This window comes from Heptranchias perlo, chromosome 2 (assembly GCF_035084215.1).
Source record: "Heptranchias perlo isolate sHepPer1 chromosome 2, sHepPer1.hap1, whole genome shotgun sequence".
NCBI lineage: Eukaryota > Metazoa > Chordata > Chondrichthyes > Hexanchiformes > Hexanchidae > Heptranchias > Heptranchias perlo.
The window spans coordinates 35,666,384-35,692,347 of NC_090326.1; the positions used below are offsets into that span (position 1 = coordinate 35,666,384).

Consider the following 25,964-nt stretch of genomic DNA (forward strand, 5'->3'; position numbering starts at 1 on the left):
GATGGAGCGGTTATGTGGTCGGAAGCTCATCTCAGGGTCATATAGGACGCCAAGGTTGCGAACGGTGCGTTTAAGCCTCAGACAATGGCCAGGGAGAGGGATGGTGTTGGTGGCTAGGGAATGGAGTTTGCAGCAGGGATCAAAGACAATGGCTTCGGTCTTCCCAATATTTTGTTGGAGGAAATTTTTACTTATCAAGTACTGACTGTCGGACAAGCAATGTGACAAATGAGAGACAGTGGAGGGGTCAAGGAAGGTGGTTGTGAGGTAGAGCTGGGTTCGTCATTGTACATGTGGAATCTGACGTCGTGTTTTCAGATGATGTTGCCAAGGGGCAGCATGGAGATGAGAAATAGGAAGGGACAAGGGTAGATCCTTGGAAAGTCCAGAAAGTCCAGAAGCCATTGCAGGTGATTCGCTGACTCCGACTGGATAGATAAGAATGGAACCAGGCGAGCGCTGTCCCACCCAGCTGGACAATGGAGGAGAGGTTTTGGAGGAGGATGGTGTGGTCAATCGTGTCAAAGGCTGCAGACAGGTCGAGAAGGATGAGGAGGGATAGTTCACCATCATCACAGTCACATAGGATGTCATTTGTGACTTTGATAAGGGCCGTTTCAGTACTGTGGCAGGGGCGGAAACCTGATTGGAGGGATTCAAACATGGAGTTGCGGGAAAGATGGGCACAGATTTATAATGTTACACCTCAGTTCGTATTGAGGACAGAACATTTGAATAGCTGCATTTCTGGCAGACTAGCAAAATTATTCTTTACTTAGATAACAGTGATTCAGGTCAGTATCGAATATAAATAATCAATATTGGAATTTTAACCACTGATCTCTCTCCAAATAATTGGTGATCGTGTTCCCAGATTATGATCAGACGTTCCACATCGACTACAAAATTATTTCTTTAAGTCTGCAAAAATTTGAGATTGTTTGGTTTATGTATTTCCCTCTATACATACACAGGTAGAACATTCTGTACATGTACATAGCTACAACATTCTGCATACATACACAGCTAAACACTGCATACATTCGTATGTAGAACATTGCACATACACAGGTTCAATACTATGCACAAAAGTAGAATACTGTATGCACACAGGCACGATGTTCTGTATACATACACAAGTAAGATATACAGTACATATATATGCATAGAACACTCTGTATTGATGTACAATGTTCTTCCTGTATATGTATACAGAATGCTTACCCTTGTATGTCCATAGTATGCTGTCTATGCAGTTTACTACCTGTATATGTATACAGAACATTGTGCGCTTGATGTACAGAAGTCTTTATACATATGCATATACACAACACTGTACACATAGACAAGTGCAACACTGTGTACAGGTACAATAGTTTGTATACATACGCAGACTAAACACACTGTGCACATACAGAGGTAGAACACTATATATACTTATACAGGGACCATAATCCGTATATGTATACAGGTAGAACATACTGAAGACATATAAGCGTACAACGTTCTATATACATACACAGGTAGAACACAGTACATATGTGAATTTAGAACACTGTATACATACACAGGTAGAACATTCTATATACACATAGAACACAGCCTACTTATACAGGTAGAAAACGTAAAGCATGGAAAGTATTAAAATGTTAAGATTCAAATATCTGCTCCAAGCCCCCCTCAGCTGATAAAACGTCATCTTTACTTTAGTACTGTGTAAAGGCTGCATGGCGTCTACATGGTGCATTTCCAACATTTCAAGCTAGAATTGCCCATTCCCATTTTCATTGTTTTTTTTACAAAAAACAACTTTTATTGTATTTGATTCCTGCTGAAAGCACATTCACGAGTCAGATACATTCCAGATTTGTCTGCAGATTCATGCTGCCATCGTGATAAAACTTCTATATTTGGGACATTTGGTCCCTCCTACCTAATGGGGCAATTGCTGACTCAATAATGAGGAGGAGCTTTGTGGTATGTAATGAATACCTTTTCACTATCTTTCAGCATTTAGCTGCCTCTGATCAGCATCGCAAGTCCACAATTAGCACTATTTTATCGTACAGAGCAAAACAAACCCGCTCATTATATTGTCATTTCCACAGGAGCTATTGTACACAATACTGTAACAGATTCCAAGCATCATGGTGAGAAGTCCTTTGAGCTGCACTGCCTAAGACTAAAATAGAAGAAATCAATACTGCAGCTCAAAGGTTTGTATTTAGATTAGAAAAACCTTATCTCTTTGTTACAGCGGGACCATCGTTAAGAAAAAAAAGTGAACCCATGCTTTCCCAGCCAGCTGGCAAGTCAGTGTTTATCTCAGACTGACTTCATTTCCCTGATCATGGTATTTCATTTAATACCTGACCGCAGATTACCAAGTCCCACTTTCCTTTTGTGTTGATTTTCATGACGAAACTAGGATAAAAGCTGATTGGACATTCACTATCCGAGTTTATTTCTCTTTTAAATTTTTAATTATCATATCCCTCTAATCATCAAAACATCATATTAGATCCAATCTATATGTCACTGGATGATAAATAAAGTTTCCTCTCATTTCTCCAGACCCAAGTGTGTTGGAAAATTAACAGTCCAGTACACTGCAAACAGTAAATGTGTGAACCTTAGCAATCATCGGCATTTGAATGAGGGGAGAAGGAAACATTACACTAATATCTAAATCAGTCCTTAGTTTTACAGAGCTGTCAAACATTACTTAAAACATTATAAATGCAGTTTAGGTTTTTATCTTATCTTCTCTTATTGAAGGATAAAAATATGTAAATCAAGTCCTCTGTCTTTCAGATGAGATGTTAAATCAAGGCCCTGTCTGCCTGTTCAGGTGGATGTAAAAGATCTCATGGCACTATTTGATGAAGTGCTAAGAGCAGGGAATTCTGCCGGCGTCCTGGCCAACATTCAACCCTCAACAAGCACCACCAAAAACAGATTAATTGGTCATTCATCTCATTTGCTGTTTGTTGGAACTTGCTGTGCACAAATTGGCCACTGCATTTACCTACATAAAACAGTGACTTCACTTCAAAAGTAATTCATTGACTTAAAGCACTTTGGGACAACCTGAGGATGTGAAAGGTGCCAGTTCTTTCATTATGTTTACAATACACCCTATCTATAAGGCTGATTTTGGAAACCATACCTAAAACCTAGTAGTGTTTTATTCTAGTTTCCACGTAAAGGTATATCGGGAGTCATAGTATATCAGAGAGTTTTATAAAGGTGGGTTTGTTTCATTCCTCCTTCCCCCTCAGATTTTCTCTATTCTTTGCTTTAGGATGTTTACTCTGCTGGGGTGCAGTTCCACAGCTGCCGGCCTCCTCAGATACTAAGTGTCCATTCTTCATGTGTGAGCCCAGTCGCGAAGGGGGTAATTTAAACCCCCAAGAACGAGTGGGTTGGGAGCAGATGGGAGTTGAAAATAATTGTTTTTTTGGGTCGCAACTGCAAAATTTTCAGACTTTGCATTCCCAGTGGGAAGCCTGTACTTTTATGCGCCCATGTTAAGCCCAGAAGTGGAGCCGGGTTGCAGTCGCGACCCAAAAAACAACTATTTTCAACTCCTACCTGCCCCCAACCCATCCATTCTTGAGGTTAAAATTACCCCCTAAGTGTTGGCCAGATCCTCAACCATTCAAAGCATCATGCTTAAACCCAATCCTTCCTTCAATCAACATCCACATACATGTACTTCCCAGGATGAATTACTGCATGGTGATCGGTAGTGGGAATTCATACTAATTTTTCCCTTCCAACCAGGGGCACTGAAGACAATTTGTTGCGTCTCTACTGTTGCCTCAACTGAAATTGGCCAATTCAGCGTAGATCAGGGATTGAACCTGGGTCCTGCTGTTTGTGCAGCTCAGTTCTACATTTACTAACCCCTCCTGCAAGGTCAGTTTACTTTAGAGCCCCAAAATTGCAAGGCCCAATGGTTGCTGACAACAACGTGCATTAATATAGTGCCTAAAACGCAGAAAAAACATCCCAAAGTGTTTCCCAAAGGCGTAATCAAAAATAATGAATGCCGAACCAAAGAAGGAGATATTAGGAGGGTTGAGCAAAAGCTTGGTCAAAGAGGTGTGTTTTAAGCCAGGTCTTAAAAGGAGGAGAGGGAGGTAGAGGAGTTTAGAGAGGGAATTTCAGAGCATGTGTCGAGGATGAGAGGCTAGTCAAGAGAGCATTGGAACAGTCAAGTCTGGAGGTGATAAAGGCATGGATCAAGGTTTCAGTACCAGATTGGCTAAGGTAGAGGCAGAGGTGGGCAATGTTATGGAAGTGGAATTAGGCAGTCTTTGTGATTGAGAAGATATGGGGTCAGAAGCTCAGCGCGGAGTCAAGTAGGATACCTAAGTTGCGAACAGTCTGGTTTAGTCTGAGACAGTGGCTAGTGAGGGGGTTGGAATTTGTGGTGAGGATACAAAGGTTTCTGGCATGGGCTGAAGATAATGGCTTTAGTCTTCCAAAGTTTAGCTGGAGAAAATGTGGCTCATCCAAGACTTGATATTGAACAAGCAGTCTGACCGTACAGGCTGGAGGGATCGGGAGATGTGGTATAAAGGTAAAGCTGGGTGTTATCAGCCTACATGTGGAAGACTTCCATCCAATCAATTTGGACTGGATTTGAACCTAGGTCCTAGAGTACCCAGCAGCTACTACACTTCACCATTGAGTTGCCCCCATTGTAATTTTTAAAGAAGAAATTTATGTTTTGTACTTAAACTAAAAGCTGGGGGAAATGTTTCGAGAATCATGCAGTGACAGAGCTTCAGCATCTCAAATCGTGATCTTTTCTAGCCCTCTTCTTATGTTCTTAATGTAAAAACAAAATTCTGGACATGACACTACGGGGAGATTTTTTTTTCATATCACACCACAGGGAGATAAATAGCTCCTGCAGCTGTTGTACAACACAACTGGTAAAATAGTCCTGGAGAAGAATAAAACAAGTAAACCCGCAAATGACAGTTAATAGTGAGGTTCAATTTGATGTAGTCTCATTTTTGAACAGAGTCAATATGTTGTATTTGACTGGAAATTTGAACTTTAGTTTGAGGTGAAGGGAGCAAGTTCAAGGGTACATTTTCTGATTGGATGCTCCTGGAGGAGATTCTTGTCTGCTGGGAGCGCATATCAGAAAAGTATGGACTGCAATCGGAAAACGTACCCTTTAGAGTTAGCACTGATCCAGTTTTTGAGTGAACAGAATTTCTAAAATATATAAAAAGGACTCCAAAGATCCTAATTATAAAAAAAAAGTCCCTGTTTTCCACTTACTTTCTTGGCTCACTAGAGGTAATATCAGAAGCGTCCACTGCCAAGGTGGAGCTATGCTCAACGTGGACACAGGTTGGAAATAGTTTACGATACTGTAGCATCAATTCTCCAATCTGCAATCGCTAAGAGTGAAGCTCCATGCCAGCAGGAAGTCCCATGAAATTACTCCTGTGATGTTGAAGCATTCGTTCTTGACGTTTGCTCCGTAGTGCCATGTGAATGTTCAATGAACTTTGATGTTCAATCTTGTGCCCCGATTCCTAAGGTTTGCATTCTTGCATTTCTTCTGTCATCAGGGGAAGGGATATGCATGGTGGGTGGAAGGAGATTGTATAAACAAGGTGCCCAATGGAGTTTTATCTTTTTAAAGTGGCATCCCTCCCTGTTAGGATCATCACTTTTATACAGTACCTTTCCAAGAAATATTGCAAACATATATCTTTAAATGATACTTTGCAATAAAAAATAAACTTTATATGTAGTGAACTCTGATGGGTCACAACCAGAAAAGCTTGCTTGGGATTTTTTTTCCCTTTTCTTTTAAATATCCAGCAGTGAGCTATTCATTTTGGAAAGAAATGAGCTCAGCATTTGTGCTGTGTATTGTGAGGCTGTAACCTGCCTCATGCTCGACTGGAATTCTAATGTGTTTAACACACAAATGTATTAAAAATGACTGATGATGGTCTAATTACGATTTATTTGGCTGTACAAAATGGTGTTTTTTTCCCACCAAATCAAATAATCAAAATAATGCCTGGAGGTGAGGAGCTGTTCCTTGTATGAAGAACGATTCAGCCCATGCTAGACTTGCCACTTTCTAACAAGCCCAAAATTGGACAAGAGGTGGGATGGAGTGAAAGGGACTAGGCCAGAGGCATGATAGAGGAAAATAACTTTTTAAAAACTTTATTAAAACAAATCATTTCAACTATTGAGAGACTTCAATACAGAATTGGTATAGAGGGTTCATTTATTTCAGTGTCTATCCATATGCAGGATTTCCTGGCTCTTGTGTCGTAGATGCTGTAGATTTATGGGTACATTTCCTGAGTTAGCAATCCTGGCACAGAACCTTGTACAATGGGAGCACATCATTTGGCTCAAAAAAGGGCAGGATTGGGTGTTAAATATTCCTGCATACAAGGTGTTCAGGAAAGATAGCGAATTGAAAAAAGGAGAGGGTGGCAGTATTGATTAAGAAGAATATTGCAAAGCTGGAGAAAGAGGATGTCCTTGAGGGGTCAAAGACAGAATCTATTTGGTTAGAGTTAAGAAACAATAGAGGCGCCATTACACTACTGGATGTATTCTATAGGCCACCAACTAGTGGGAAGGATGCAAATTTGCAGGGAAGTTACAGAGAGGTGCAAGAGCTATAGAGTAGTGATAATGGGGGACTTCAACTATCCTAGTATAGACTGGGATATTAATAGTGTAAAGGGCAAAGAGGGTGAGGAATTTCTGAAATGTGTTCAGGAGAACATTCTTGAACACCATTTCCAGCCCAACAAGAAAGAAGGCATTGCTGGATCTAGTTCTGGGGAATGAAGTGGGTCAAGTGTCAGTGGGGAAACAATTAGGGAACAGTGATCATAGTATCATAAGGTTTAGATTACTTATGAAAAATGACAAGGAGTAATACTTAATTGGAGGAGGGCCGATTTCAGTGGGTTGAGAACAGAACTGGCCCGGGATAAATTGGAGTCAAAGATTGGCAGGCAAAATTGTAATCGAACAATGGGTGGCCTTTAAAGAGGAGATGGTTTGGGTACAGTCCAGGTACATTTCCACGGGGGGGATAAGTAGGGCAACCAAAGCCAGAGCTCCCTGGATGATGAAAGAGATAGAGAGTAAGATGAAGCAGAAAAAGGTGGCATATGACAGATGTCAAGTTGATAATACAAGTGAGAACCAGGCTAAATATAGAAAGTAGAGTGGTGAAGTGAAGAAGGAAATAAGAGGGGCAAAGAGAGAGTATGAGGATAGTCTGGCGGCTAATATAAAAGGGAATCCAAAAGTCTTCTATAGACATATAAAAAGTAAACGGGTAGTAAGAGGAGGGGTGGGGCCAATTAGGGACCAAAAAGGAGATCTACACATGGAAGCTGAGGGCATGGCTGAGGTATTTGCATCCGTCTTTACCAAGGAAGAAGATGCTGCCAAAGTCACAGTAAAAGAGAGGTAGTTGAGATACTGGATGGGCTAAAAATTGATAAAGAGGAGGTACCAGAAAGGCTGGCTGTACTTAAAGTAGATAAGTCACCCAGCCTGGATGGGATGCATCCAAGGTTGCTGAGGGAAATAAAGGTGGAAATTGCAGAGGTGCGGGCCATAATCTTCCAATCCTCCTTAGATATGGGGGTGGTGCCAAAGGACCGGAGATTTGCAAATGTTACACCCTTGTTCAAAAAAGGGTGTAAGGATAAATCTGGCAACTACAGGCCAGTCAGTTTATCCTCTGTGTTGGGGAAGTTTTTAGAAACGATAATCCGGGACAAAATTAATAGTCACTTGGACAAGTGTGGATTAATAAAGGAAGGACAGCACGGATTTGTTAAAGGCAAATTGTGTTTAACTAACTTGATTGAGTTTTTTGATGAGGTAACAGAGAGAGTTGATGAGGGTGATGCGGTTGATGTTGTGTATATGGACTTTCAAAAAGCGTTTGATAAACTACCACACAATAGGCTTGTCAGCAAAATTGAAGCCCATGGAATAAAAGTGGCAATGGCAGCATGGATACGAAATTGGCTAAGTGACAAAAAACAGAGAGTAGTGATGAACGGTTGTTTTTCGGACTAGAGGAAGGCATACAGTGGTATTCCAGAGGGGTCGGTACTAGGACTACTGCTTTTTCTGATATATATTAATGACTTGGACTTGGGTGTACAGGGCACAATTCCAAAATTGGCAGATGACACAAAACTTGGAAGGGTAGTAAAGAGTGAGGAGGATAGTGATAGACTTCAAGAGGACATAGAGAGGCTGGTGGAATGGGCAGACACATGGCAGATGAAATTTAACGCAGAGAGGTGCAAAGTGATACATTTTGGCAGGAAGAATGAGGAGAGGCAATATAAACTAAACGGTACAATTCTAAAGAGGGTGCAGGGATAGAGAGACCTGGGGGTATATGTGCACAAATCTTTGAAGGTGGCAGGAGAGGTTGAGAAAGCGGTTAAAAAAGCATGGGCTTTATAAATAGAGGCATAGAGTACAAAAGCAAGGAAGTTGTGCTGAACCTTTATAAAACAGTGGTTCGGCCACAACTGGAGTATTTTGTGCAATTCTGGGCACTGCACTTTAGGAAGGATGTGAAGGCCTTTTAGAGAGTGCAGAATGGTTCCAGGGATGAGGGACTTCAGTTACGTGGATAGACTGAAGAAGCTGGGGTTGTTCTCCTTAGAGCAGAGAAGGTTAAGAGGAGATTTGATGGAAGTGTTCATGAAGGGTTTAGATAAAGTAAATAAAGAGAAACTGTTCCCATTGGTGGAAGGGTCGAGAACCAGAGGACATAGATTTAAAGTGATTGGCAAAAGAACCAAAGGCGACATGAGGAAAAATGTTTTTACACAGTGGGTAGTTATGATCTGGAATGCGCTGCCTGAAGGGGTGGTGGAAGCAGATTCAATCATGGCTTTCAAAAAGGAATTGGATAAATACTTGAAGGGAAAAAATTGGAGGACTAAGGGGAAAGAGCGGGGGAATGGGACTAACTGGATTGCTCTTACAAAGAGCCAGCATTGGCTCGATGTGCTGAATGGCCTCCTTCTGTGCTTCTATGATTCTAAGTCAGTATGCCCAATTCACTGCCCACATGATTGTTATTAATTTTAATAGACAAAATATCATCTGTGTAGACCTCCGCACTGAAATTCCAGAGTCACTCCTATTGTGCAAATCTCTGTGCCCCACGTGCTAACTCAAAAATGTACCCCTTAGTGCATCCGGGTCCTTATTATTACTCAGTGCATTATATTAACTTTTGTACCTTATTTTTGTATTCGTTCTTATACACACAAACATATGTATTAAATTGCCCGTGCCATTGGCCACATTCAGTTGATGAATATGTAAGTATTTTTTGTATACAAGATAGTGGTTTAAACTAAAAAAAGGGGGTGAGGGTTCATGTAAGGGTAAATTTATAAATCTAAAGAGAAAAGTCAAGCACGTAGAGCAGTGCAGCGATTTGGGTAAAGATAAGCAGAATGTGTCAGGATGGTACAGAAAATTTAACAGTAATAGTGCAACAGTGAATAAGGTCAAATCAGGGAAAATTCGTAAAAAGTTAAAATTAAAGGCGCTTTATCTCAAATGTACGAAGTATTCATAACAAGACAGATGAATTAATGGCACAAAGAGATAAATGGGTTTGATCTAGTAGTCATTACTGAGATGTGGTTGGAAGGTGACCAAGGTTGGGAACTATATATTCCAGGGTAGTTGACTTCTTGAAAAGAAAGACAAAATGGAAAAGGAGCGGGTGTAGTCCTGATAATAAAGGATGACATAAAGACAGTAGTGAGAAAGTATCTTGGCTCAGCAGATCGGGGAATAGAATCAGCATGGGTGGAAATAAGAAATATCGAGGGGCAGAAAACATTGGTGGGAGTAGTGTATAGGCCCACTAACAGTGGTTATACTGTTGGACAGAGTATTATTTAAGAAATAAGAGGTGCTGGTAACAAAGGTAATGCAATAATCATGGGGGACTTTAATCTTCATATAGCCTCGGCAAATCAAATTGGCAAAAGTAGTTTGGAGGAGGAGTTAATGGAATACATTCGAGACAGTTTCCTAGAACAATAGGTTGTGGAACCAAACAGGGAACAGGCCATTTTAGATCTTGTCTTGTGTAATGAGACAGGGTTAATTAGTAAACTAATGGTAAGGGATCCTCTTGGGAAGAGTAATATAATATGATAGAATTTCATATCGAGTTTGAGAATGACGTACTTAAGTCCGAAATTAGAGTCTTAAACTTAAACAAAGCCAATTACATAGGTATGAGGAGTGAATTGGCTACGGTTGATTGGGAAATTAGATTAAAAGATATGATGGTAGATAAGCAATAGTGAAATATTTCATAATTCTCAACAACTATACATTCCATTGGGTAATAAAAACCCCATGGGAAAAGAGATACACAACTAAAGAAGTTAAGGATAGTATTAGATTAAAAGAAGAGGCTGATAATGTTGCCAAGTAGAGTAGTAAGCCTGAGGATTGGGAGAGTTTTAGAAACCAGCTAAGGATGACCAAAAAATTGATAAAGAGGGAGAAAATAGAATATGAGAGTAAACTGGCAAGAACTATAAAAACAGATTGTAAGAGCTTCTACAAGTATGTAAAAAGGAAAAGAGAAGCGAAAGTAAATGTTGGTCCCTTAGAGGCTAAGACAGGAGAAATTATAATGGGGAATAAGGAAATGGCAGAGACGTTAAACAAATATTTTGTATCTCTCCTCAGAGTAGAAGACACAAAAAACTTACCAGAAATAGTGGGGAGCCAAGGATCTAATGAGAGTGAGGAACTTAAAGTAGTTAATATTAGTAAAGAAAAAGTACTGGAGAAATTAATGGGACTAAAAGCCGACAAATCCCCTGGACCTAACGGCCTACATCCTAGGGTTCTAAAAGAGGTGGCTGCAGAGATAGTGAATGCATTGGTTGTGACCTTCCAAGATTCCCTAGATTCTGGAACGGTCCCAGTGGATTGGAAGGTAGCAAATTTAACACCGCTATTAAAGAAAGGAGGGAGAAAGAAAACAGGGAACTACAGGCCAGTTAGCCTGACATCAGTAGTCAGGAAAATGCTGGAATCTATTATTAAGGACGTGGTAATGGGACACTTCGAACATCATAGTATGATTAGGCAGAGTCAACATGGTTTTATGAACGGAAAATCGTGTTTGACAAATCTACTGGAGTTTTTTGAGGATGTAACTAACAAGATAGATAAAGGGGAACCAGTGGATGTAGTATATTTGGATTTTCAAAAGGCATTCGATAAGGTTGCCACACAAAACGTTGTTACACAAGATTAGGGCTCATGGGATTGGAGGCAATATATTAGCATGGATAGAGGATTGGTCAACAGACAGAAAACAGAGAATAGGAATAAACGGGTCATTTTCGGGTTGGCAGGCTGTAACTAGTGGGGTGCCACAAGGATCAGTGCTTGGGCCTCAGCTATTTACAATCTATATTAATGACTTAGATGACGAGTGTAATGTATCCAAGTTTGCTGATGATACAAAGCTAGGTGGGAAAGTAAGTTGTGAGGAGGACACAAAGAGTCTGCAAAGGGATATAGACAGGTTAAGTGAGTAGGCAAGAAGGTGGCAGATGGAGTATAATGTGGGGAAATGTAAGATTATTCACTTTGGAAAGAAGAATAGAAAAACAGAATATTTTTTAAATGGTGAGAAACTATTGAATGTTGGTGTTCAGAGGGATTTGGGTGTTCTTGTACATGAAACACAGAAAGTTAACATGCAGGTACAGCAAGCAGTTAGGAATGCAAATGGCGTGTTGGCCTTTATTACAAGGGGGTTGGAGTACAAGAGTAAGGAAGTCTTGCTGCAATTGTACAGGGCTTTGGTGAGACCACAGCTGGAGTACTGTGTACAGTTTTAGTCTCCTTACCTAAGAAAGAATATACTTGCCCCAGGAAGCTGTGGAAGCTACATCATTAAATAAATTTAAAACAGAAATAGACAGTTTCCTAGAAGTAAAGGGAATTAGGGGTTACGGGGAGCGGGCAGGAAATTGCACATGAATTTAGATTTGAGGTTAGGATCAGATCAGCCATGATCTTATTGAATGGCGGAGCAGGCTCGAGGGGCCGATTGGCCTACTCCTGCTCCTATTTCTTATGTTCTTATGTTGCCTTAGAGGCGGTGCAACGAAGATTCACTACATTGATTCCTGGGATGAGAGGGTTGTCCTATGAGGAGAGATTGAGTAGAATAGGCCTACACTCTCCGGAGTTTAGAAGAATGAGAAGTGATCTCATTGAAACATGTAAGATTCTGAGAGGGCTTGACAGGATAGATGCGGAGAGGCTGTTTCTCCTGGCTGGAGAGTTTACAACTAGGGGGCATAGTCTCAGGACAAGGGGTCAGACATTTATGATGAGATGAGGAGGAATTTCTTCACTCAGAGGGTTATGAATCTTTGGAATTCTCTACCCCAGAGGGCTGTGGATGCTCAGTTGTTGAGTATATTCAAGACTGAGATCAGTAGATTTTTGGACTCAAAGGAATCAAGCAATATGTGGATCGGGTGGGAAAGTGGAGTTGAGGTCGAAGGTCAGCTATGATCTTACTGAATGGCGGAGCAGGCTCAAGGGGCCATATGGCCTACTCCTGATCCTATTTCTTATGATAGAGTTGGAAGAGACACTTCAGAAACTCTTCCCAGAGTCACCTAGTTGCCAGAGCCAGCAATTACATCCTGACCATTGATATAATCATAGAATTACACAGCACAGAAGGCGGCCATTTGGCCTATCGTGCCTGTGCCGTCTCTCTGAAAAAGCTACTAATTAGTCCCACTCCACTGCTCTTTCCCCATAGCTCTGCAAATGTTTCCTTTTTAAGTATACATTCAATTCCCTTTTGAAAGTTACTATTGAATCTGCTTCCACCACCCTTTCAGGCAATGCATTCCAGATCATAACAACTCCCTGAGTAAAATAAATTCTCCTCATCTCCCCCCCTGGCTTTTTTGCCAATTATCTTAAATCTGTGTCCCCTGGTTACTGACCCTCCTGCCAGTGGAAACAATTTCTCTCTAGCTATACCATCAAAACCCTTCATAATTTTGAACACCTCTATTAAATCTCCCCATAACCTTCTTTGCTCTAAGGAGCATAATCCCAACTTCTCAAGTCTCTCCACTTAACTGAAATCCCTCATCCCTGGTACCATTCTTGTAAATCTCCTCTGAGCCCTCTTCAAAGCATTGACCTCCTTTTGTAAAATGTAGTGTCCAGATTTGGACACAATATTCTAGCTGAGGTCTAACCAGTGATTTATAAAGGTCTACCATAACTTCCTTGCTTTTATACTCTGCGCCTCTATTTATAAAGCCAAGATCCCATATGCCTTTTTAACAGCTTTATCAACTTGTCTTGCCATCTTCAAAGATTTGTGTACGTGAACCCCCAGGTCTCTCTGTTCCTGCACCCCCTTTAAAATTTTACCATTTAGTTTATATTGCGCCTCGTCATTTTTCCTTCCAAAATGCATCACTACATATTTCTCTGCTTTAAATTTCATCTGCCATGTGTCTGCCCATGTGTCTATATCCTGCTGATGTCTGTTACTATCCTCCTCACTGTTCACTACATTTCCAAGCTGTGTGTCATCCGCAAGCTTTGAAATTTTGCCCCCCTACACCCAAGTCCAGGTCATTAATATCAAAAAGAGCAGTGGTCCAAATACCAACCCCTGGGCGACACACCACTGTACACTTCCCTCCAGTCTGAAAAGCAACCGTTTACTTCTATTCTCTGCTTTCCGTCTCTCAGCCAGTTTTGTATCCACAGTGCCACTGGCCCTTTAATCCCATTGGTTTCAATTTTGCTAACAAGTCGATTATATCGTACTTTATCAAACGCCTTTTGAAAGTCCATATACACATCAACTGCACTACCTTCATAACCCTTTCCATTATTTCATCGAAGAACTCTATCAAGTTTGTCAGACACGATTTGCCTTTAACAAATCCATGTTGGCTGTCATTTATTAACCCATATTCTAATTTCAGTGAGTTGAAAAGGGATCTGGCTCAGGTGGATTGGAAACAAAGATTGGCAGGTAAAACAGTAAATGAACAATGGGAGGCCTTCAAAGAGGATATAGTTCAGGTACAAACTAGACACATTCATATGAGGGGGAAAGGAAGGGCATCCAAAGTTAGAGCTCCCTGGATGACTAATGAAATTGAGGTTAAAATGAAACAGAAAAAGGAGGCTTATGATAAATGTCAGGTTCATAATACAGTAGAAAATCAAGCAGAATACAGAGTGCGCAGAGGAGAACTGAAAAAGGAAATAAAAGGGGAAAAGACTAGCAGATAACATAAAAGGGAACATAAAAGTATTTTATAAACATATAAATAGTAAAAGGATAATCAAAAGAAGGGTGGGGCCGATTAGGCACCAAAAAGGAGATCTTCTTGTGGAGGTCGCGGGCATGGCTGTGGTACTAAATGAATACTTTGCATCTGTCTTTACTAAAGAAGAGAATGCTGCCAATGTTATAGTAGCAATGTTACAGTAAAGGAGGAGGTGGTAGAGAAAATGGAGATAGGATAAAAATAGATAAAGAGGAGGTACTAAGACGGTTGGCAGTTCTCAAAGTAGAAACGTCACCTGGTCCGGATGGGATGCATCCTAGGTTGCTGAGGGAAGTATAGGGGTGGAAATAGCAGAGGCTCTGGCCACAATCTTCCAATTCTCCTTGGATGTGGGAGTGATGCCAAAGGACTGGAGGGCTGCAAATGTTACACCCTATTCAAAACAAGGGCGAGAGATAAACCAGATAACTACGGGCCAGTCAGCCTAACGTCGGTGGTGGGGAAACTTCTAGAGACAATAATCCGAGACAAAATTAACTGTCACTTGGAATCAGATCGGCTGCCTGTTTTACACCTGCCCAATTTTACTTTCCATTGAAGTTAATGGAAAGTAAAATCGGGCGGTGTGTGAAACGGTCAGCCGATCTGATCGTGTCAGCTTTCCACCAGGTGGGTTAGGTTAAAATTACCCCCTTCTTTTTTGAGCTAATGTCACATGACCATTTATTATGGCAGAGCCCTAGCACAACACCACCTACAGGCGTAACTGGAACTGCATCCAAATGTTGACACTTTTAAAAGGGATTTTCCCATAGACAGAGCCTGACATAGGAGTTTTCAATGCATTTTGAAATGGAATGTTGCAACCCACTCAGCATTTTTAATAAGTAATAGATATATTGGGAGCATTCTTCTGGTTCCCAGTTATAATATAAGGTATTTATTTGAACTCTCTACATTTATATTTTTTATATTTATTTTTCTGGAGTATCAATGACTGGTATTGGTATTATTTAATTTAGTTTTTGTTCTTATATTTATTTGGAGTCAGAAGGGGTAATTTTCTGACTGCACAATTCCACCAGGGAGCCTCACCCACTGGGAGTACATATTGGAAATTTAGGTGCACACTGTCCAAGGTTTTCTGACCAAATTCTGAGCCAGAAAATGTACACTTTGGTTCTTGAAATTGAATATCAGGTTAACAGTGCATTTTTATTTTTCCCTATGACTTGTATTGTGCTGTTTCTTTACATCAGTATGACACAGAGATAGAGAAGTGGCAGACTGACTTTTCTGGGGGTTTTTAAAGTTTCTTGCTAATTTTCCCTGCTACTCTGTTTGTTGAGGTATAGCTCCTTGAATGTACCTTACCCAAGTGGCTATTATTGATGTGTGAGCCCTGAGTCAGCAGGTTATTTGATGGTGGGGCAAAACAGCTAAGCTTGGTACATCCCTCGCCCAATGTTCTCCGCCACACACTTCCAGCAGGAGTTAGGGGTAGCAATCAAGGACAAAATTTCTCCCCATATTTCAGGGATGTTGAGGTCAGTTGGAGTGCCCGTATTGCTGTACTGGCAGAGATCAACTAACTCACGCAGACTGCAGATTGAATCTGAGAAATCAAATGTTATCTAGTTGTGGTTAAACATTGTATTTGTGAGTAGGCATAAGTGTTTGTGTCTGTATGTTAATGTATTTTCTTTTCATTTTGAATTAGGAATTGGGAAGAACGTCATCTGTGACAGAGCTGCAACTCCTCTGGATGCATTTAGGATGATGTCAGCAGCACATTATTATCCCAAACTCATGAGTATAATGGGTAATGTTCTCCGATTCCTCCCTGCTTTTGTTAAGATGAAGCAAATGATTCAAGAGGGCTACGTGGGGGAATTGTTGATCTGTGAGGTTCAGGTTCACGGTGGAAGTCTTCTGGGTAAGAAATACAACTGGAGCTGTGATGATCTGATGGGTGGTGGAGGGCTGCATTCAGTGGGAAGCTACATTATTGACCTTTTGACTTTTCTGACCAGTCAAAAAGCTGTTAAAGTCCATGGCTTCCTGAAAACCTTTGTGAAGCAGACAGAGCATATCAGAGGGATCCGTCAGATCACCAGTGATGACTTCTGCACCTTTCAGATGGTTTTAGAAGGTGGTGTGTGCTGTACTGTGACTTTGAATTTCAATGTCCCTGGGGATTTTAAACAGGAAATCATTGTGGTGGGGTCCACTGGTCGATTGATGGTAAGTGGTAGCGACTTGTATGGACAAAGAAATAGCGCAACTCAAAAGGAATTGATTTTAGAAGACTCAACTCCTGTAAGTAATGCATTGCTCCCAGAAAAAGCTTTCAGGGATATCCCATCCCCATTCCTCAGGGGTACTATCATGATGGTTCAAGCCATTCGGCAAGCATTCCAAGACCAAGAAGATCGACGGACCTGGGATGGGAGACCACTAACTATGGCAGCAACGTTTGAGGATTGCTTGTATGCACTGTGTGTAGTGGACACCATTAAAAAATCAAATGAGACTGGTGAATGGCAGAACATTGTGATTATGACAGAAGAGCCAGAGATTAGTCCTGCATATTTGATCAGTGAGGCTATGCGTCGCAGTAGAATGTCCCTATTATACTAACTGCTTTTAACAACTTCTCGTAACAAGTAGATTCAGGCCACTTTGTAAAGGGAATTAACATCTTTGGATGAGCAGCTATGCTGATGCTATACTTCTAGGACTTCCTGGTTTAAATAAATATTGACACATCTACAGAATTTATTTGCAACATACCAAGTAAGATTAAAATGAAGTGTTTGGCAACAAAAATATTATTAAAGCAAACAAGTGTTAATAACTATTGAGGACCATCCCAGTTGGTGGTTATTGTAAGCTTTTGAAAAGGCAAAGTTTTTCATTACTGTGTGACATATTAACTTCCCAGTAATTCAAGTGACTTGTGTTGGAGTTCACCTTGTTTGGAAAAGGGTAAATTTTACAATTTATCACTCCAAGCACAGAACTTTGCAGAACTGGAGCACATATCAGTGCATGCAGAGGTCTGTTAGTTTTAGAGGACAGAAAATCATGTGGGCCATGAGTCAGATGTGCTAACTTCTATGCATGAATTCCCGGTGTGCGCTGCCATTGCACAAAGCTCTGTGCCAGGAGCACTAAATCATAAAATTTACACCTGACACCCAGAAGTAAATTTTAATAGAAAATCTTAAAATTTTGCAGCTAGTAGGCTCCAGTCTGTTTTAACAGATTCCTATGCAAAATGTTTGTAATCTTAATTGCTTTCTCAGTGGAGTGACAAAAAAAAAATCCTTGTAACCTGGAGCATGTAGATTTCCTGGTGCTTGGCTGGAGAACACCATTGGTGAACACTTGAGAGTAGGTTACCCGGTCACCTTTTCATCAGGTGCGTGTTATGTGGAGACCTAAAGATGAAAAGGATAAAGTAGAGAATTAAAAATTGTAAACTGCTGTTAGAATTTTTTTTAAAAATCTGTTTAAATAATGTATGGTATGTTTTATAATCATGTACTGAAAGAGTATGATAGTGTAGTGGTTATGTTACTGAAATAATAATCTAGAGAACATGAGCTCAAATCCTGCCATAGCAGTTTGAGAATTTGAATTCAGTTTTTTAAAAAGTCTTAAAATATTAAGAAGAGCTGAAATCAATGACCATGAAGCTGTCGGATTGTCATAAAAACCCAACTGGTTCACAAATATCCATTAGAGAAGGAAATATGGACAATATGTGACTCCAGTCCCACACCGATGTGATTAACTCTTAACTGCCCTTTGAAGTGGCCCAGCATGCCACTCAGTTGTGGCAACCAGAGGTTTAAGAAGAGGACCCAGCACCTTCTCAGGGCAACTAGGGATAGGCAATAAATGCCAGCCTTGCCAGCGACACCCACATCCCAAGAATGAATTAAAAAACATGAAGGTGGGTGCTGATTTCCTCATTATATGTTGCATCATTTCATCAGCTGCAATGCAAGTATCAAGTAAGGCTGGGATTCGTAAACAAAAATAACAAGTAGGTAAGGCAGTGGTGCAAGGCTCATTGGTGCATGAGCTGTGCCATAAACTGGACACAGGTGAACATCCCATCCTTTGCTGATATTTGCGTCTAGGCTTCCCCAAATGACAAATTGTCAGTCTCAGTAGGGCTATTAGGCAAATCACTGTGCAGTGGAGAGGTAGCGAGTCAAAGTGAGTCAGCAAGCATGGGTTCCACCTCGGGTCAATACTCATCATCTCTTGCACAGCAGCAATGATGAAGGCTGTAGAAATGCTCACAAGTCACTTGACTATCCCCTCTATCAAAGTCTAGGGCATATAAAAAGAAGAAAAAATAATTCTCAAAATTAAAATCTGTAAAATAAATAAAAATTGTTGTGGTTATTGAAGAACAAAACTTGTAACATCTAATCTACGTAAGCCTTACCAACAAAAGTATTTAGTGCTGTACACACAAAGAATGCTAATGCGAGAGTAGCTGTGATCATTTTTATGGTAGAAGATATCTATTTCCCTTCTAATGGACATTTAAAAAAATCTGAAGCTTCAGCAATTTAAAGAAAGTGATGCTTGGAACACAAACAGTGCACTTTAATTTGGGTTGACAAGATGGAGCTACTAGTATGCTAGAAAAGGTTCAATTCTCTCCTCCCCCACACACACTAGTGAGAATGCCCATTATGGCAGCTTTCTGCCAGGAAACTGAAGACACCATGCAATTCACCCCTTCACTCTCTGGCACTGAAGATGCTGCTGGCAATCATGAATATGTGTGAATAGGTGCCAGGAAACATTGGGCAGACTAACACTGAATTTTCCTCTACGAGTCCAAATACAGCAAATCTAATTTCTGAAAAAATGTTATATGCAACCTTGCTGCTGAGGAGGCAAAAATGGCAGTAAGTGAAATCTTTACCACTGTAAGGCAGGAGTCGGTAAAACACAAAACAATGCTTAATTCGATTTTTAAAAAATATATATTTTGAAATGCTTTGGACCACTAACTTGACCCCTGAAACATTCCTTATATAAACAAAAAGACTTAAAATGGCTGCAGAGGCAGATCCTGCCAAGTTGTAATATTTATTCCAGTCAAAAGTAATGGCACTTTTTGCTCCAAGGTGAAAATGTTACTTTACATCCTGCAAATTGTGTGAAGTAAATTTCACCCATGTGTTAAAATCACATCATCTTGAAAAAAGGCAGTTGTGGATTTTTTGAAGATGATTCAATCATTGGGAAATTCAGATTAATCTACTGAGAGGTTTCTCTGTAGTTACAGTGGCAATCTCTACAATTTTTCTGCTTTGCTGGACAAGATAAGATACAGAGGCACCATGATCTTTTCCCTGAAGCTTTGAACTTGTGGTAGCACAAAAATCTGCAAGTGACAACCATATTATTTTCACCCTCTTTTCAGCACTGGTGCATCCGGAAGGTACAAATAGGGGTAATTTTAACAATTTGCACTCCCAAACGAGCCCAAATTGCTAATATGTGCTCCCAGTGGGTAAAACTCCCAGTTGGGAGTATGAATTAGTAAAATTGCCCCATCATCTTAAAAAGAGTTAAAATTACCTACTTTGGCCACTCCGTACACCAAAGGCAAATGCAATCAAAGGCTAAAAGGAGCCAGAAAGAAGATAAGTACCCTTCTAAGTATTTATTTTGTTTGGATAGCAGCGTAGGGTATAATCTGATTTGCGTCCAGTAGTGGATTTTTAAGCAGTAAGCCCAACACTAACATCATGGAAGGGGATGATGTGGAGATGCCGGTGATGGACTGGGGTTGACAATTGTAAACAATTTTACAACACCAAGTTATAGTCCAGCAATTTTATTTTAAATTCACAAGCTTTCGGAGGCTTCCTCCTTCCTCAACGTTCACCTGAGGAAGGAGGAAGCCTCCGAAAGCTTGTGAATTTAAAACAAAATTGCTGGACTATAACTTGGTGTTGTAAAATTGTTTACAATCATGGAAGGGGAAACCAGTTCTCTGTAGGAGAACGTATTACTGGTGGCTGGTGGAAACTGGGGGCTGCCCGAAAAAAGTTCAGAACAATTTCTTTTTCGTTATGACGGTATTTTTACATCAAAACTTTAATTTGTGTATGATAATACAGCTTTGTACAATAAAATGCTTAAGGAGATAAATGAAAACTGTGTGTGATAAGCAATACTTAAAGGTGTGCATTAATAAAAATCACACCCTTTGGGGTAACTGCAACACTGTATTACAAGCTACCCCTATTTAGATTTGGCTGGCTCTGACTCTGAGTTTGTGTAAAAGGACAGATCTGTACCTTGTACCAGAATTATGAACCCAAACAATGCAAATGCAGTAGAACAAAGCCTATCCCTGTCCCCACCTGTATCTCACATGGATTAATCTTTTAAAAAATTCAAAGATTTAGATATGGGTTCAGTGAAGTAGAACCAAAACAAGAGTCCCAATTGAGGTTGGCTCATTTGTTTCTAGGACAGCAAGCTCAGTTTTCTAACATACACAGGTCTGTACCATCCAGTCAGATAACAAAACATAAAAACAACTTGTAAAAGAAGCACTCTATGATTAAAAATAATGGCTGAATTGGAACATTAAATAAACTTGTTTTTCAGTTTTTTAAAACATCTTCTAGCTAGGATTGAATGAGGAATAATATGCTCATTCAAACCGCAGTCTGCGTTTGTACTTGAAATTAAATGTTACTGATGACAAGATGTGAATTAATAATTATAACTAAATGTGTCCTTTTAACGGTTTTTGAAATGTTAGATATATGTACAGAGGAGACTTGTCTGTCAATTATTTGTGTTATTTATGGTAATGTATTTTTAGCATGAATATCTGTATATATGCGGAAAAGATATTTATCAAGGTAAAAAATTCAAGTACTAGAAACTATACAAAGTTTATATTTTATATAATATAATAGATGGGATAGACCAAAACGTACTTGGTTTATTAAAATAAATATTCTTATTTAAAATATGCACAAAACAATCGGACTTTAAGATCCTAGTACTGTGAAGAGGGTTAAAGATACTGTATTGTTAGGTAAGCTTACTGTATATGTTTGTCTGTCTCTGGTTGTTAGACATAGTTTATGCTGCTATTTTGTAATGCTAAATGAATGTGATGCTTTTTGTCTCAGCTTCCTGGTATGTGCAGCTTGTATCATGCAAATATAGATTATCAAAATATATTCAACTGGTGGGGAATTCAAACTGAATAGACCAGCTTAATTCCCCATAGAAGCTGAGTGGTGGACTGCCTGTTACAAGACTTTGTTTATTGATTCTGTATACACTGTGGTGTTCTGTTACTTCTTTTACAGTTTGTCCAACTGAGTTTATCAGTTTTCTAATGCTACATGCCTTCATTTGCAACCTAAGGAATACCGTTCACTGAAAGGATTACCAAAAATTGTGTTATGTATTTCTTAAGAGGATGCAATAATTGTGTGGAAATCTATCTATTTTATTATAAATTTTACAAGTTGTTTGTATCTTTAGAACATTGGTTGTCTTAGGTACAGATGGTTTCAAATCTAACATGTGGCTATAGACAAATTCTAGTAAAGTGAGCACAATTTCATAGGTTGCCTATTAACACTTATAGGGCAACCATTATACTAAAGTAGCTAAAAGAGAGAACCTGTGATTCAGTAGGCTTTATGTATACTATCTAGAGGTGCACTCTTTAAAAGTGTTGCTGGTGGTGGAATGTGAAATATTCCTTTTTTTGTAATGACTGCATGAAGCATTACTTGGTCATATATTGCGTGATCGGTGACAATGTTAGAACAATACGTTTTCCTCTGATGAAAATAAAAAGAACTTTTATTTCAATCAAATTGATGTGGTGGTTTTAAAATATTAAGTCATGGTGATTCCGGCAGCAGACTCATTCCCCTGCATCCCCTATTAAACCTGTCATTCCAGGGATGTTTGTGGGTCACACTCTCAGCCCAAAGTGAGTATCTGGCTTTTCAATAATGGATTCCAGCAGGACATCCAAATCCTAATTATTGCAACTAAATCTATCGCTATTTCGGCCAGCCATTTTGAATACTATCAGTTTCTCTCTCCACATTGCTGAGCTAACTACATTTTCGTCTTTTATACTTGTTAAAAAACAACTTGCATTTAAATCGCACCTTTAATGTAGAAAATGTCCCACGGTATTTCACAGAGGAAAAAAGTAGGATTAGGAGAGTTGACCAGAAAGTTGGTTGAAGGGATTTTTTTTAAATTTGTTCATGGGATGTGGGCGTCGCTGGCGAGGCCAGCATTTATTGCCCATCCCTAATTGCCCTGGAGAAGGTGGTGGTGAGCCGCCTTCTTGAACCGCTGCAGTCCGTGTGGTGAAGGTTCTCCCACAGTGCTGTTAGGAAGGGAGTTCCAGGATTTTGACCCAGCGATGATGAAGGAACGGCGATATATTTCCAAGTCGGGATGGTGTGTGACTTGGAGGGGAATGTGCAGGTGGTGTTGATCCCATGTACCTGCTGCTCTTGTCCTTCTAGGTGGTAGAGGTCGCGGGTTTGGGAGGTGCTGTCGAAGAAGCCTTGGCGAGTTGCTGCAGTGCATCCTGTGGATGGTACACACTGCAGCCACTGTGCGCCGGTGGTGAAGGGAGAGAATGTTTAGGGTGGTGGATGGGGTGCCAATCAAGCGGGCTGCTTTGTCCTGGATGGTGTCGAGCTTCTTGAGTGTTGTTGGAGCTGCACTCATCCAGGCAAGTGGAGAGTATTCCATCACACTCCTGACTTGTGCCTTGTAGATGGTGGAAAGGCTTTGGGGAGTCAGGAGGTGAGTCACTCACCGCAGAATACCCAGCCTCTGACCTGCTCTTGTAGCCACAGTATTTATATGGCTGGTCCAGTAAGTTTCTGGTCAATGGTGACCCCCAGGATGTTGATGGTGGGGGATTCGGCGATGGTAATGCCGTTGAATGTCAAGGGGAGGTGGTTAGACTCTCTCTTGTTGGAGATGATCATTGCCTGGCACTTGTCTGGTGCGAATGATACTTGCCACTTATCAGCCCAAGCCTGGATGTTGTCCAGGTCTTGCTGCATGCGGGCTCGTACTGGTTCATTATCTGAGGGGTTGCAAATGGAACTGAACACTGTGCAATCATCAGCAAACATCCCCATTTCTGACCTTACGATGGAGGGAAGGTCATTGATGAAGCAGCTGAAGATGGTTGGGCCTAAGACACTGCCCTGAGGAACTCCTGCAGCAATGTCCTGGGGCTGAGATGATTGGCCACCAACAACCACTACCATCTTCCTCTGTGCTAGGTATGACTTCAACCACTGGAGAGTTTTCCACCTGATTCCCATTGACTTCAATTTTACTAGGGCTCCTTGGTGCCACACTCAGTCAAATGCTGCCTTGATGTCAAGGGCAGTCACTCTCACCTCACCTCTGGAATTCAGCTCTTTTGTCCATGTTTGGACCAAGGCTGTAATGAGGTCTGGAGCCGAGTGGTTCAGAGAAGACTTTTAAGGTGGAAAGGGAGTGGCAGAGGTGGGCAGGGGGGATGTGGGAGGGCAGAGTTGAGAAGAGAATTCCTGTCAACAGGGTCAAGGCAGTTGATTGAGAAGTGAGAGAAGAGCATTATTAATAGTGTGTTGTGATTCGCATTTTTCTGATGTTCACGTTAGTGGATTTGTATTGCATGAAACTGGAGGAGGTAAAATTAGGAGCACCTGGCATTTTGATTGGCAGCTGTTCAACACAACTTTAATGCCATAGAAACAGAGAAAATCTGCACATCTCTCAAATGGAGCAGTTCATATATGATAACAAGGTCAGACAAAATCCATGATAATCAGCTGGAAATATAAATCAAGTAAAGAGGGCAGTTATTAACAAGAGGGGAAAAATATCACCTGTAACTGAAGATCTGAACTCTCAATGGCAACAAACTTGAAAATGAATTTTTTAAAGATCAAGTGAGAATGAAAATTGGCTGGCAGTATGCTCAAGGCTATAACACACTAAAAGGAGTTCAGAGACTGGTCACAATCTAAGGTTTGTTCTTGTTGGTTACAGCTTCATCAAAACTTCTTGAGTGTTCTGCAGCCTTGTAACATACTTCAATCTATGTTATGAATATTATACCTAACAATCAGTATGGTTTAAATTCAACACGCTTTAGAAGGAAACATGCATAAAAACACTGCTTAAATAATAACACATTTTAAATACACCACTTTCAAACATGATAATGCAGTGTAATCCTAATATATCTGCAGAAACCTGGCTGGGACGACCAGCAATTAGTAACACTTGTAATCCCTTCAAAACTATTAGAAAGACTTTCACGGCTCACTCGTGGAGTGAATTGGTGAAGAACACTGGGAAGACAGAAAATTATATTCAGAGTACAAATCAACTTCAGAACCGATGATTTATGAAACAATTTCTGACTTTGAGACGAGTCTAAAAGATAAGAAAATGCTGAAAAAAAGTATGATCTATAATGCAATATAGAAGTACTGCAGTCACCTTGGTGACAGTCATCATTTTTAATGGTTTGATTGAGTTAAGGGAGTAAATTAATAGAACCATATTTACTACACTTTAATCTCATCATAATATATTACATTCTGTTCCAGGCCAGTCAATCTGCACCTTTTTCAGTTTTCTCTCTTCAACAATACTACTTAAACAGAATGTAGCACAACCATCTCCAAGATCATTAAACTAGCAGACTGCTCATATAACAGACACAGTTCATGTTCCAACTAAACTGACGCTATGTAATGTAAATGTACACACATTGGGGGTGATTTTAAAAACGGAGCCGGGAAAGGGGCGGGGGTTCAATTTGAGGTTGGGAAACCCATTAGTACGGGTTTTCTGGATGTCCTTATGATTTTGATGTAAGGACGTCTTTTATTTTTTTTTTGTCGGTTCCCCATCCGACTGACCGGCTGATTGACAGGCTAGTCTCAGTCGGATGGGAGACGAGCCAGGGAGAGGACATCTTCAGGTAAATCTGCAGGCAAATCTTTGTTTGCATGGATGGGGGGGGGGCATGGGTGGGCAAAGGGGCATGGATGGGCAAAGGGCACAGGTGGGCATGGGGTTCATGAGTCACGATGGATGGGATCGGGGGTCAGTCACGGAGGGGGCGGGATCGGAGGTCATCGCGGGGGTCCGCGATCGTTGAGGGGGAGGATCGGGGTCAGAGGGGGAGGATTGGGGGAGGAGGATCGGGGTCAGAGGGGGAGGATCAGGGTCTGGGGTCGGAGGTGGAGGGTCAGGGGTTGGGGGTCTGCAATCGGGGGAGGGGGGGGAAGGGTGGATGCAGGTAGGCTTGTTGGGTCTGGGGGAAGCACTCCTCCTGCTCCTCCGGGCCCACAAGCTGTGCCTTTCTAGGCATCTACATGTTAGTCTCGGGCCTTCTTGCCTCCTTTCACGAGGCGTAAAACAGAAGGCCCGGGAATCCCGCCCCCCCCCCGGGTTGAAATCGGGAATTAGTGAAAAATGGAGGTCCGATGTCTCCTTGAAAGG

At 40.8% G+C, this 25,964-nt stretch overlaps 1 protein-coding gene across 1 annotated transcript in view; it reads left to right on the top strand.

The window, feature by feature from the left end:
* gfod1 (glucose-fructose oxidoreductase domain containing 1) overlaps positions 1 to 20,262 on the top strand; it is a 125,596-nt gene extending 105,334 nt beyond the window's left edge. Inside the window, exon 2 of the mRNA XM_068001726.1 lies at positions 16,117 to 20,262. Within this exon, the coding sequence (XP_067857827.1) occupies positions 16,117 to 17,036 (920 nt within the window). The 3' untranslated portion in view covers positions 17,037 to 20,262. The remainder of the gene's footprint in view (positions 1 to 16,116) is intronic.
* Positions 20,263 to 25,964: the final 5,702 nt, after the last annotated feature.